Source organism: Pecten maximus, chromosome 12 (assembly GCF_902652985.1).
Source record: "Pecten maximus chromosome 12, xPecMax1.1, whole genome shotgun sequence".
NCBI lineage: Eukaryota > Metazoa > Mollusca > Bivalvia > Pectinida > Pectinidae > Pecten > Pecten maximus.
Window position 1 is genome coordinate 28,440,507 of NC_047026.1, and position 14,790 is coordinate 28,455,296.

Below are 14,790 nucleotides of genomic sequence, written 5' to 3' on the forward strand. Positions count from 1 at the left end.
TGAAACAATAGCGTAATTACTGCCGAGGTGTTCAGAGTACAACTGTAACGGTCAGTGCTGTCTATTAAATCGGATAAAACGCCAACTCAGTTACAGTAACATTTTATACGCACATGCGCAGCCCAACTTCCGGTGCTAATACACATGGAAATGGCGTGGTTATCAATAAAAAGTAAGTAGGCCGATCAAACAGTATTTTATATATGTCCAATTAAGGTAATGGTTCTGTCACGTTTTGTATGCAATCTGTGTTAAACTTAAACGGTTATTTGTTTTGAAATTAATAACTTGTTATTTTGTCGAATTCCGTTTTATCGTTTACCTTTTGCAAACATGACTTGCACATCAGATCGTTATTGAAATGACTAAGTGAAAGAAACTTTATCGTGACTGTATATCGGCAAAACTACACCAAATAACAAGTGACATAACGAAACATTACATATATATTTACATGTATTGACCAGTCTTCACACTAAACTGATGAGCGACAGAGCGAAGTTATAATGATTATATAATGTTGACAAATATTGACCAAACTTTTCACCAAAAACGATAACTCGCTTAATTCGAACACTCGGATAACTCGAAGTTTTTTCGTGGTCCCGTCGACTTCGAGTTAACGAAGTTCCACTGTATATGTACATGTACCTTGTGCCATACAAATGGGGAATACATTTACCTTGTGTAGTACAAATGGGGGATACATGTACCTTGTGTCATACAAAGGGAGGAATACATGTACCTTGTGTCGTACAAAGGGGGGAATACATTTACCTTGTGTCGTACAAAGGGGGGGAATACATGTACCTTGTGTCGTACAAAGGAGGGAATACATGTACCTTGTGTCGTACAAAGGGAGGATACATGTACCTTGTGTCATACAAAGGGGGGAATACATGTACCTTGTGTCATACAAAGGGGGTAATACATGTACCTTGTGTCATACAAAGGGGGGAATACATGTACCTTGTGTCGTACAAATGGGGAATACATGTACCTTGTGTCGTACAAAGGGGGAATACATGTACCTTGTGTCATACAAAGGGGGGAATACATGTACCTTGTGTCATACAAAGGGGGAATACATGTACCTTGTGTCATACAAAGGGGGGAATACATGTACCTTGTGTCGTACAAAGGGGGTAATACATGTACCTTGTGTCATACAAAGGGGGGGAATACATTGTACATGTACCTTGTGTCATACAAAGGGGGGAATACATGTACCTTGTGTCATACAAAGGGGGTAATACATGTACCTTGTGTCGTACAAAGGGGAATACATGTACCTTGTGTCGTACAAAGGGGGGGAATACATGTACCTTGTGTCGTACAAAGGGAGGAATACATGTACCTTGTGTCATACAAGGGGGGAATACATGTACCTTGTGTCATACAAAGGGGGGGATACATGTACCTTGTGTAGTACAAATGGGGGATACATGTACCTTGTGTCGTACAAAGGGAGGAATACATGTACCTTGTGTCATACATATGGCGGAATACATGTACCTTGTGTCGTACAAAGGGGGAATACATGTACCTTGTGTCATACAAAGGGAGGAATACATGTACCTTGTGTCATACAAAGGGGGGGAATACATGTACCTTGTGTCGTACAAAGGGGGAATACATGTACCTTGTGTCATACAAAGGGGGGAATACATGTACCTTGTGTAGTACAAAGGGGGGGAATACATGTACCTTGTGTCATACAAAGGGGGGGAATACATGTACCTTGTGTCATACAAAGGGGGAATACATGTACCTTGTGTCGTACAAAGGGGGAATACATGTACCTTGTGTCGTACAAAGGGGGGAATACATGTACATTGTGTCATACAAAGGGGGGGAATACATGTACCTTGTGTCATACAAAGGGAGGAATACATGTACCTTGTGTCATACAAAGGGGGGGAATACATGTACCTTGTGTCATACAAAGGGGGGGAATACATGTACCTTGTGTCATACAAAGGGGGAATACATGTACCTTGTGTCATACAAATGGGGAATACATGTACCTTGTGTCATACAAAGGGGGATACATGTACCTTGTGTCGTACAAAGGTGGGGGGGAATACATGTACCTTGTGTCGTACAAAGGGGGGAATACATGTACCTTGTGTCATACGAAGGGGGGGGAATACATGTACCTTGTGTCATACAAAGGGAGGAATACATGTACCTTGTGTCGTACAAATGGGGAATACATGTACCTTGTGTCATACAAAGGGGGGAATACATGTACCTTGTGTCATACAAAGGGGGAATACATGTACCTTGTGTCGTACAAAGGGGGGGGAATACATGTACCTTGTGTCGTACAAAAGGGGGAATACATGTACCTTGTGTCGTACCAAGGGGGGAATACATGTACCTTGTGTGGTACAAAGGGGGGAATACATTTACCTTGTGTCGTACAAAGGGGGAATACATGTACATTGTGTCGTACAAAAGGGGGAATACATGTACCTTGTGTGGTAAAAAGGGGGGAATACATTTACCTTGTGTCATACAAAGGGGGGGAATACATGTACCTTGTGTAGTACAAAGGGGGGGGGGGGGGGGGAATACATGTACCTTGTGTCGTACCAAGGGGGGAATACATGTACCTTGTGTCGTACCAAGGGGGGAATACATTTACCTTGTGTCATACAAAGGGGGAATACATGTACCTTGTGTCGTACAAAGGGGGAATACATGTACCTTGTGTCGTACCAAGGGGGGAATACATGTACCTTGTGTCGTACAAAAGGGGGAATACATGTACCTTGTGTCGTACAAAGGGGGGAATACATGTACCTTGTGTCGTACAAAGGGGGGAATACATGTACCTTGTGTCGTACAAAGGGGGGAATACATGTACCTTGTGTCGTACAAAGGGGGAATACATGTACCTTGTGTCGTACCAAGGGGGGAATACATGTACCTTGTGTGGTACAAAGGGTGGAATACATTTACCTTGTGTCGTACAAAGGGGGAATACATGTACCTTGTGTCGTACAAAAGGGGGAATACATGTACCTTGTGTGGTAAAAAGGGGGGAATACATTTACCTTGTGTCATACAAAGGGGGGGGGGGGGGAATACATGTACCTTGTGTAGTACAAAGGGGGGGGGGGGAATACATGTACCTTGTGTCATACAAAGGGGGAATACATGTACCTTGTGTCGTACAAAGGGGGAATACATGTACCTTGTGTCGTACCAAGGGGGGAATACATGTACCTTGTGTCGTACAAAAGGGGGAATACATGTACCTTGTGTCGTACAAAGGGGGGAATACATGTACCTTGTGTCATACAAAGGGGGGGAATACATGTACCTTGTGTCGTACAAAGGGGGGAATACATGTACCTTGTGTCGTACAAAGGGGGGAATACATGTACCTTGTGTCGTACAAAGGGGGAATACATGTACCTTGTGTCGTACCAAGGGGGGAATACATGTACCTTGTGTGGTACAAAGGGGGGAATACATTTACCTTGTGTCATACAAAGGGGGGGAATACATGTACCTTGTGTCGTACAAATGGGGAATACATGTACCTTGTGTCATAAAAATGGGGAATACATTTACCTTGTGTCATACAAATGGGGAATACATTTACCTTGTGTCATACAAATGGGGAATACATGAACCTTTTGTCGTACAAAGGGGGATACATGTATCTTGTGTCGTACAAATGGGGAATACATGTACCTTGTTTCGTACACAGGGGGAAATACATGTACCTTATGTCGTACCAAGGGGGGAATACATGTACCTTGTGTCGTACAAAAGGGGGAATACATGTACCTTGTGTCGTACAAAGGGGGAATACATGTACCTTGTGTCATACAAAGGGGGAATACATGTACCTTGTGTCATACAAAGGGGAATACATGTACCTTGTGTCGTACAAAGGGGGGATACATGTACCTTGTGTCGTACAAAGGGGGGAATACATGTACCTTGTGTCATACAAAGGGGGAATAGATGTACCTTGTGTCATACAAAGGGGGGAATACATGTACCTTGTGTCATACAAAGGGGAATACATGTACCTTGTGTCATACAAATGGGGGAATACATGTACCTTGTGTCGTACAAAGGGGGGAATACATGTACATTGTGTCATACAAAGGGGGAATACATTTACCTTGTGTCATACAAAAGGGGGATACATGTACGTTGTGTCATACAAATGGGGGAATACATGTACCTTGTGTCATACAAAGGGGGGAATACATGTACCTTGTGTCGTACAAAGGGGGAATACATGTACCTTGTGTCATACAAAGGGGGGAATACATGTACCTTGTGTAGTACAAAGGGGGGGAATACATGTACCTTGTGTCATACAAAGGGGGGGAATACATGTACCTTGTGTCATACAAAGGGGGAATACATGTACCTTGTGTCGTACAAAGGGGGAATACATGTACCTTGTGTCGTACAAAGGGGGGAATACATGTACATTGTGTCATACAAAGGGGGGGAATACATGTACCTTGTGTCATACAAAGGGAGGAATACATGTACCTTGTGTCATACAAAGGGGGGGAATACATGTACCTTGTGTCATACAAAGGGGGGGAATACATGTACCTTGTGTCATACAAAGGGGGAATACATGTACCTTGTGTCATACAAAGGGGGAATACATGTACCTTGTGTCATACAAAGGGGGATACATGTACCTTGTGTCGTACAAAGGGGGGGGGGGGAATACATGTACCTTGTGTCGTACAAAGGGGGGGAATACATGTACCTTGTGTCATACAAAGGGGGGGAATACATGTACCTTGTGTCATACAAAGGGAGGAATACATGTACCTTGTGTCGTACAAATGGGGAATACATGTACCTTGTGTCATACAAAGGGGGGAATACATGTACCTTGTGTCATACAAAGGGGGAATACATGTACCTTGTGTCGTACAAAGGGGGGGGGGGGGAATACATGTACCTTGTGTCGTACAAAAGGGGGAATACATGTACCTTGTGTCGTACAAAGGGGGGAATACATGTACCTTGTGTCGTACAAAGGGGGGAATACATGTACCTTGTGTCGTACAAAGGGGGAATACATGTACCTTGTGTCGTACCAAGGGGGGAATACATGTACCTTGTGTGGTACAAAGGGGGGAATACATTTACCTTGTGTCATACAAAGGGGGGGAATACATGTACCTTGTGTCGTACAAATGGGGAATACATGTACCTTGTGTCATACAAATGGGGAATACATTTACCTTGTGTCATACAAATGGGGAATACATTTACCTTGTGTCATACAAATGGGGAATACATGAACCTTTTGTCGTACAAAGGGGGATACATGTATCTTGTGTCGTACAAATGGGGAATACATGTACCTTGTTTCGTACACAGGGGGAAATACATGTACCTTATGTCGTACCAAGGGGGGAATACATGTACCTTGTGTCGTACAAAAGGGGGAATACATGTACCTTGTGTCGTACAAAGGGGGAATACATGTACCTTGTGTCATACAAAGGGGGAATACATGTACCTTGTGTCATACAAAGGGGAATACATGTACCTTGTGTCGTACAAAGGGGGGATACATGTACCTTGTGTCGTACAAAGGGGGGATACATGTACCTTGTGTCATACAAAGGGGGGAATACATGTACCTTGTGTCATACAAAGGGGGAATAGATGTACCTTGTGTCATACAAAGGGGGGAATACATGTACCTTGTGTCATACAAAGGGGAATACATGTACCTTGTGTCATACAAATGGGGGAATACATGTACCTTGTGTCGTACAAAGGGGGGAATACATGTACATTGTGTCATACAAAGGGGGAATACATGTACCTTGTGTCGTACCAAGGGGGGAATACATGTACCTTGTGTCGTACAAAAGGGGGGAATACATGTACCTTGTGTCGTACAAAGGGGGGAATACATGTACCTTGTGTCGTACAAAGGGGGGAATACATGTACCTTGTGTCGTACAAAGGGGGAATACATGTACCTTGTGTCGTACCAAGGGGAGAATACATGTACCTTGTGTGGTACAAAGGGGGGAATACATTTACCTTGTGTCATACAAAGGGGGGGAATACATGTACCTTGTGTCGTACAAAGGGGGGAATACATGTACCTTGTGTCATACAAATGGGGAATACATTTACCTTGTGTCGTACAAAGGGGGAATACATTTACCTTGTGTCATACAAATGGGGAATACATGAACCTTTTGTCGTACAAAGGGGGATACATGTATCTTGTGTCGTACAAATGGGGAATACATGTACCTTGTGTCGTACAAAAGGGGGAATACATGTACCTTGTGTCGTACAAAGGGGGAATACATGTACCTTGTGTCATACAAAGGGGGAATACATGTACCTTGTGTCATACAAAGGGGAATACATGTACCTTGTGTCGTACAAAGGGGGGATACATGTACCTTGTGTCGTACAAAGGGGGGATACATGTACCTTGTGTCATACAAAGGGGGGAATACATGTACCTTGTGTCATACAAAGGGGGAATAGATGTACCTTGTGTCATACAAAGGGGGGAATACATGTACCTTGTGTCATACAAAGGGGAATACATGTACCTTGTGTCATACAAATGGGGGAATACATGTACCTTGTGTCATACAAAGGGGGGAATACATGTACCTTGTGTCGTACAAAGGGGGGAATACATGTACATTGTGTCATACAAAGGGGGAATACATTTACCTTGTGTCATACAAAGGGGGGATACATGTACCTTGTGTCATACAAATGGGGGAATACATGTACCTTGTGTCATACAAAGGGGGGATACATGTACCTTGTGTCATACAAAGGGGGGATACATGTACCTTGTGTCATACAAAGGGGGGAATACATGTACCTTGTGTCGTACAAAGGGGAATACATGTACCTTGTGTCGTACAAAGGGGAATACATGTACCTTGTGTCGTACAAAGGGTGGGGGGGGTGGGATACATGTACCTTGTGTCGTACAAAGAGGGGAATACATGTACCTTGTGTCATACAAAGGGGGGATACATGTACCTTGTGTCATACAAAGGGTGGGGGGGTGGGATACATTTACCTTGTGTCGTACAAAGAGGGGAATACATGTACCTTGTGTCGTACAAAGGGTGGGGGGGTGGGATACATGTACCTTGTGTCGTACAAAGAGGGGAATACATTTACCTTGTGTCGTACAAAGGGGGGAATAAATGTACCTTGTGTGGTACAAAGGGGGCATACATTTTGTCATGCAAAAGCCATTATGTCATGAAGGAAGAGTTGTAATATTTTACAATGGACCAAAGCCAATTGTTATGGTAAATAACAATAGATACAGGAGGGTAGAGGTAGAGTGTTACTTGTTAAAGTGTATTCAGGGGAAATAACTCATCGTTGACTGCATGACATAGCAAAGGCTACAGAAAATAATAAAATATTAGTGCTATTATTTTGTTCATTCTTAAGATAGACAGCTGTAAAGTAACAGACAGTGAGTTATATATCATGTCATTTTGTATTTTACAATACAGTGAGTTGGAAAGACAAAGGTATGATATCGAATAACCATTGGTAACATTTTTATTAATTTGTAATGCTTTCTTATGATCTCCAAGCTTTGGTGGTTTTAATCAACAGCTTCACTCTTCAATATTAATTCTTAATTGATTATCTTAGGAGTATATACGTAGGTTTTGTTGTATTTTCATGCAGGATATAACTCAACTGTGTTATGTCTTGCAGGGAATGTGCATTACATACTAAAACTAGGTCATATATTCTCATTCCAATCCATACTGTATTTATCTGTTAATAACTCCCTGTCCACAAATGAGCCCCCATCTTCAATTTTGCGGAATCATGAATTTTGAAATAGCCAGCTAAAATTGGTTCACAAATAAGCCCTCTCCAAACATTAATACATTTTGTACTTAAACTTACAATAGGGGAAGTGGCTTATTTGAGAATTAATATGGTAGTTTAATCACATTTTTATAAGGGTGTAACAAAAATACATGTATGTAAATTTCCTTACTTTCTTTCACTCCATTTAAAGTTTACATTTAAGGGTGGAGGTGTAACAAATACCATGAATGTATAAGTCACAGTGACCTATATGTATTCCAATCCTTATTTAATAAACATGAAACAAGATTCAACTATCTGAATCTTCTGAATTTAAAAAGTACCATACACAGTTCATAACCATAAGTAGGTCATTATCATAAATAGGTCACAACCATAAGTAGGTCACAACCATAAATAGAGCATACGCATAAGTAGGTCATAACAATAATTAGGTAATATCTATAAGTAGATCATAACCATAAATAGGTCATAACTATAAATAGATCTTAACCATAAGTAGGTCATAACCATTAATAGGTCATAACTATAAATAGATTTGAATCACAATTAGGTCGTAGTCATTTACCTCACCCTGATTTCATTCTTAATACCAGTACCTCTACTCAATTTTCACAGTAACATCAGGACATTTACAACTCCATTTTGGATCTCAATAATATCATATGCTCATTATATAGAAAAGGAACTTTGGGACACAGCAGTATAATCTGATTTTGTTAAATTGATTTGTCAGCACTAATATACAAATTGTAGGCTTTTCCTGTGATATGCTTTAACATATAAAAATGCATGTGCTTTGGGTTAATTAATACATTTCGCTTTTTGATTTATTTGATGTTACACACTGCCTTCCAAAAATACTTCAAATGTTATATATGAAATAAAATTCCAATATTGAGCTTTAAAATAAATTTTAGTGAATTTTAAATATTTGATGTTAAATGTATTACAGGACTTAGTGGAAGGTGGCTATGGCGTATAATGTTTCAAACCTAGATGTTGCAATATTCTTCTGAAATGTAGAATTTAATATTTACAGCATGTTATGCTATATGATAAATATTACTTCTTGTCCAGGCATTGCTGTTGTTTGTGTAGAGAGTGACCTGCAGATCGTTGTTATAAAATTAAACATGTTAATTACATTAATACCCATATATCTAACCAGGTATACAACTGTTTATATGTTTTATACAATTAAACATGTTAATTACATTAATACCCATATATCTGACCAGGTATACAACTGTTTATATGTTTTATACAATTAAACATGTTAATTACATTAATACCCATATATCTGACCAGGTATACAACTGTTTATATGTTTTATACAATTAAACATGTTAATTACATTAATACCCATATATCTGACCAGGTATACAACTGTTTATATGTTTTATACAATTAAACATGTTAATTACATTAATACCCATATATCTGACCAGGTATACAACTGTTTATATGTTTTATACAATTAAACATGTTAATTACATTAATACCCATATATCTGACCAGGTATACAACTGTTTATATGTTTTATACAATTAGATAACATGTAAATTACATTAATACCATATATCTGACCAGGTATACAACTGTTTATATGTTCTATTAATGGTGACATTATTGATCAGCAAACAACACCTGTCTCGTTACTTATAAAATGTTTTAATGAAAAATAGGAGGGACTTTGTGATGACTGTCTGTGGATCCACTGGTGTGAACTGTAATCAATGCATGCACTATTTTTTATATTCTTGTGGACAGTTGTATGGTACGGTCTTGTCCATCTCTTCCATCGTCCATCCTTTGTAAACATTTATTTGTCCTGGGATCAATAGTTTCCAATCAATCTATGGGTCTATGGGCTTTAAAATCAAGGCAGTTGTCTTTTCCTTAGTGATGATTTAATTTTTTTTCAACAGTTTAGTTCCCTTTATTTATGTCAGTGTTGTCAAGACCGCTCTCTGTTATAGACTCATGTCTGAAAATGTGTTAAGTTGAGAGAGTTACTGCCCTTTATTTGTTTCAGTATTGCAGTGTTGTCCAGATCCCTCCCTCAGACTCGTGTCTGAAATTGGATAAACTGAATAATCAATGATAATATAGTTGTGCCATCATGATAGTTGTAAGAGTTATTGCCCTTTGTTTATTTCGCTAGTTTAATCTCAATTGTCTGGATCGAGATCATCCACTCTTTTTGCTTTTTTTGGCTATGGAACTTGAAAGGATTATTTTTAATTTAACAATGAAGGGGGTAGTTATGGTTTTAAAGGTAGTTTTTGAATAACAATATTTGTTATATTTACTTAGATGTATGCATTGAACACAGGAATGTAGGTCACTTTGGCATCAGACAGTTGTACATATAATTGTGTTCTGTCTGATAGTACACTTACTGATATAATTTATTGTGATTTAAAAGCAAATAAAGGAAACAGTGGACAGGGTGACAATATTAACTTTTGTTTTGTCCTGAATGAGAAAAATGAGATACATAATGTAGCATCACTCAAACACTGAATACCAGTACTATATGTATTTACTAATATATTGTTTATTGATATAAGGTTAGGGGAGTGAGGCAGTGTATGGCTTTGTCTGTAAATAACTGTCCCTAGATCTATTATAATGGTAATCTTTATTTATTTATAATATATATCATAAAAACAAAATATTTCTGATGAATTAAAAATTAAAAAGGTATTAATTACTTTGGCAGATACATCAAAGTTTGATTTTCTTGTACTTAATTATTAATTACTCAATATTGAACCCAATGGGAAGTAACTGATGGTGACTACTAACTGTATAGGAGATTGTATTGTGGTGGTTAATCTGTTGTGGGAATGAGTTTGATACTTTATTGTGATATGTATATATTGATATGTATATATTGATATGTATGTATTGATATTAGTCAGTGTTATACCTAGGATTCTAATATTACACATACGATATGTATTGTCAATGAGTCTAACATAAATATAACTGTATTTTTACTCTAAAACAATATATTGACCTTGTTCAATCATGAATTATATAATTGAAGAAATATATGGTTGTACATTGAAAATCCTATACAAACTTTGTGGCTGATTCTCTAATTAATGATTTCTGTAATACTTTGTGTATTACCTGCAAAAAACATGTGACACTTAGGTATCACTATGTCATCAAACTCAAACTTCATTCAGATCTTCCTTACAAAAAATGCTTTCTTAGGATTATTTTTCATGTCAGAAGGTCGAAGGTCAAGGTCATTGTTACTATGAATAGAAAATCTGTAATTAAATACAGAAAATCTGTTTCCTTGTGATAAAGCAAGTTCCTTTGAGCCCATCAAACTCAGTTTTCATGCAGTTTTCCTTTCCACAAGTGTTAGCATGGGATGGTGTTTTACGGGTTCAAAGGTTAACGTCACTGTTACTATAAATAGAAAATTTGTTTCCTTGCAAAAACTTCAATTCTCGTAGGTCCATAACATTCAATCTTCATTCGATGCTTATTTACTGATAGTGCCTTGTCTGCATTGCTGAATTCAAAGCATTCTTTAGTGATGCTGGTCTTGCTTGTGGAAATCAAATTAGATGGTTGGTATGTTCGTTATCATCGAAATTGCTGGGCAGGCGACATATGCACTTCTGTTGAATTCTTGTTATTAACATCAAGTGATCATTTCATACCAATCATATGTCAAGATATCACTATAAAATAATAATTCATTACAGCAGCAATGTTTATTAGATCCTGTCATATAGTCATCAATTTTATGTAAATTCTAATCCAATTTATTTTCTTGTATGTTTCAGAGAATTGCAAGAAAAGATTGTAGTGGAAAAGCAACAGAAAATGGGTGGATCTATACGAAGAAGAGGGGCTAGGTAAAAATAGATTGTTAGTGTAGAAGGGCTAGGTAGAAATAGATTGTTAGTGTAGAAGGGCTAGGTAGAAATAGATTGTTAGTGTAGAAGGGCTAGGTAGAAATAGATTGTTAGTGTAGAAGTGCTAGCTAGAAATAGATTGTTAGTGTAGAAGGGCTAGGTAGAAATAGATTGCTAGTGTAGAGGGGCTAGGTAAGAATTATAAAGATTATTAAAGTTCCTGAAATCAATTTTTCGGCATAGCCGTATACTATTCTTTTGGCCCCTGATATGACGCGACAGGTGGCTTTACTGGTCAAGATGAAGTACAAAATTTATGTGATTGGTCAATGTAGGACTTTGAATATGATGAAGAAATGTATTGTATGCATGTGAAGAAACTTCTACTTCATCAAGGTCAAATGTGGATTTTTTATTTGAGCGTAAGTGGTCCTAACTTTATTGTGGGGCAAAGATTAGCTGGAAGGTCATCTCGCTGGCAGGTTGATGTGATATCTCTCTGCGTGTCCATTATACTGATTATCGAACAGCCAATATCATTCTGAAGTAGCGATAATATCTTATAATACTTAAATAACTATACCACAGATCACAATATTCAGATAAATCAATTTGGGTTCCATTTACACTAGTAATGTGGAGTGACATGTACCTACTATAGATCTTAAAGTTTTGACAATACATCATTTGAATTCCAGTAAAGCTAGCGATGTACTTGGTACCCTGTACATGCAGCAGAAACATAAACGAGAAATACTCCAACTCGAGGAAGATATGAAGATCGAATTAGAACGAAGCAAGGAGGAACTCAACCGACAGTTACAGCTGGAGCTTGAGTCCGAGCTCAAGGTAAGGGACTCCATCAACATGTGTAAGCATAATGGGAGAGTATATACAACAAGGGGTTAGTCATCAACTGAAGGTTAAGTTCAAGACAGAGATGACATTAAACAAACCAGCTCAAAATGTGTGATGGGTTGGGAAGAAGAAATTATGACAAGGGTTTTTAGAGAGCAGCATGGAATTAAGGCTTTGACATCTAGAAGTGTATATTAAGGGATATGATTTCTCCAGAAGAAGGGCACTCAAAACATTATAATAACTAATGTCTGAAACAGAGCTCAAGGTGTGGGGGTTATTTGATCTAAAGCGCATCAATTCAAGAGAGTTTCAAATAAAAAAAAGTAACTACAACTATAGCGTGCATTTGCAACTGCCTCATGATACAACTGATAATGACTTCATAGTGCTACCTCACTGAAGTTTACTGCCAAGGACCCCCAGCAGGACACCTCACCCGGTCACAATATAGTAACAATAGGCGAACCAGTCATCCAACTCCTAAAATGCTGAGCATTAAGCAGGAGTAGCAACTACCATTTTAAACTCAAGTACATATGTATGTCTCGTCCAGGGGACAGAGCCAAAAACCTTCCTCCTGGGGTCGAATACTCATCTAAAAGCCTTCCTCATGGAGTCAAATAAATACTCATCTAAAAGCCTTCCTAATGGGGTCGAATACTCATCTAAAAGTCTTCCTCATGGGGTCGAATCAATACTCATCTAAAAGCCAAATGTGAGACAGTGTCTTGTTAGTTGTTTAGAAAGAAAAGGTGCATTATTTCCCAAAATAAGTCACTTGTTACAATCATGCAATGGGTAAAATAGCAGGTACAGTTCTTACTCCCTACCTGCAGGGAGCACAAGGAGCAAAGTCACAGGGTAATATAATTAAATTTTATTGTTTTTTTTATTTCAGAATCAAAAGCAGCAGTTTATTACACAATTAGCGGCTACTAGTGGAATGTCTAGAGATGATATACAGGACACTGTGGATTCTGCTAACAAAGGTATGTTTTAGTACTGGCTTCCATATTTTACTCAATGCCATTGTTTAACTTACTTCCATATTTTACTCAGTGCCATTGTTTAACCGACTTCCATATTTTACTCAGTGTCTTTGTTTAACCTACTTCCATATTTTACTCAGTGCCATTATTTAACCTACTTCCATATTTTACTCAGTGTCATTGTTTAACCTACTTCCATATTTTACTCAGTGCCATTGTTTAACCTACTTCCATATTTTACTCAGTGCCATTGTTTAACCTACTTCCATATTTTACTCAGTGCCATTGTTTAACCTACTTCCATATTTTACTCAGTGCCATTGTTTAACCTACTTCCATATTTTCCTCAATGCCATTGTTAAACCTACTTCCATATTTTCCTTAGTACCATTGTTAAACCTACTTCCATATTTTACTCAGTGCCATTGTTTAACCTACTTCCATATTTTACTCAGTGCCATTGTTTAACCTACTTCCATATTTTCCTCAATGCCATTGTTAAACCTACTTCCATATTTTCCTTAGTACCATTGTTAAACCTACTTCCATATTTTACTCAGTGCCATTGTTTAACCTACTTCCATATTTTACTCAGTGCCATTGTTTAACCTACTTCCATATTTTACTCAGTGTCATTGTTTAACCTACTTCCATATTTTACTCAGTGCCATTGTTTAACCTACTTCCATATTTTACTCAGTGCCATTGTTTAACTAACTTACATATTTTCCTCAATGCCATTGTTTAACTTCCTGTTATATATAACAGAATTGGATGCTTGTTACTGTCTGAATGTTTGTAAGAAAAGCCATGATATCTGACAATTGTGAAAAATAATATATGAGACAGTATTATTAGATGTTATCAAAAGGTCACAGATACATGTTAACAAATATGTTTTGCATAAATAAAAACAATATTTATCAATATTTTTCAGGAGGCAATAAAAAACAAGCACGTAGACTTGCTAAGGAACTGAAGGATGGAATGGACAGAGCAAAGACTGACCTAGCAATGGACCAATATATCGATGAACATGACACCAGTAAGACTTGCTTTTGTGTTATAGTAACTCAGTTCATTCAGCTAATTCAACACCTTATAAAGGGACTGTGTTTGGTACCCCTGGCATTGTCGGCGTCTGTAGACAGCTGGATTAAAGTTTTAATAAAACGGTACTGGGTCAA

At 38.1% G+C, this 14,790-nt stretch overlaps 1 protein-coding gene across 4 annotated transcripts in view; it reads left to right on the top strand.

The window, feature by feature from the left end:
- Window positions 1-14,790, top strand: part of LOC117339618 (trichohyalin-like) — a 51,370-nt gene that overhangs the window by 32,644 nt on the left and 3,936 nt on the right. For 3 of the 4 annotated variants that reach the window (XM_033901309.1, XM_033901312.1, XM_033901310.1), the window contains 5 exons: window positions 7,530-7,547; window positions 11,682-11,753; window positions 12,452-12,602; window positions 13,513-13,603; window positions 14,541-14,648. In XM_033901309.1, the coding sequence (XP_033757200.1) occupies window positions 7,530-7,547; window positions 11,682-11,753; window positions 12,452-12,602; window positions 13,513-13,603; window positions 14,541-14,648 (440 nt within the window). The remainder of the gene's footprint in view (window positions 1-7,529; window positions 7,548-11,681; window positions 11,754-12,451; window positions 12,603-13,512; window positions 13,604-14,540; window positions 14,649-14,790) is intronic. The other variant, XM_033901311.1, reaches the window with a different exon arrangement.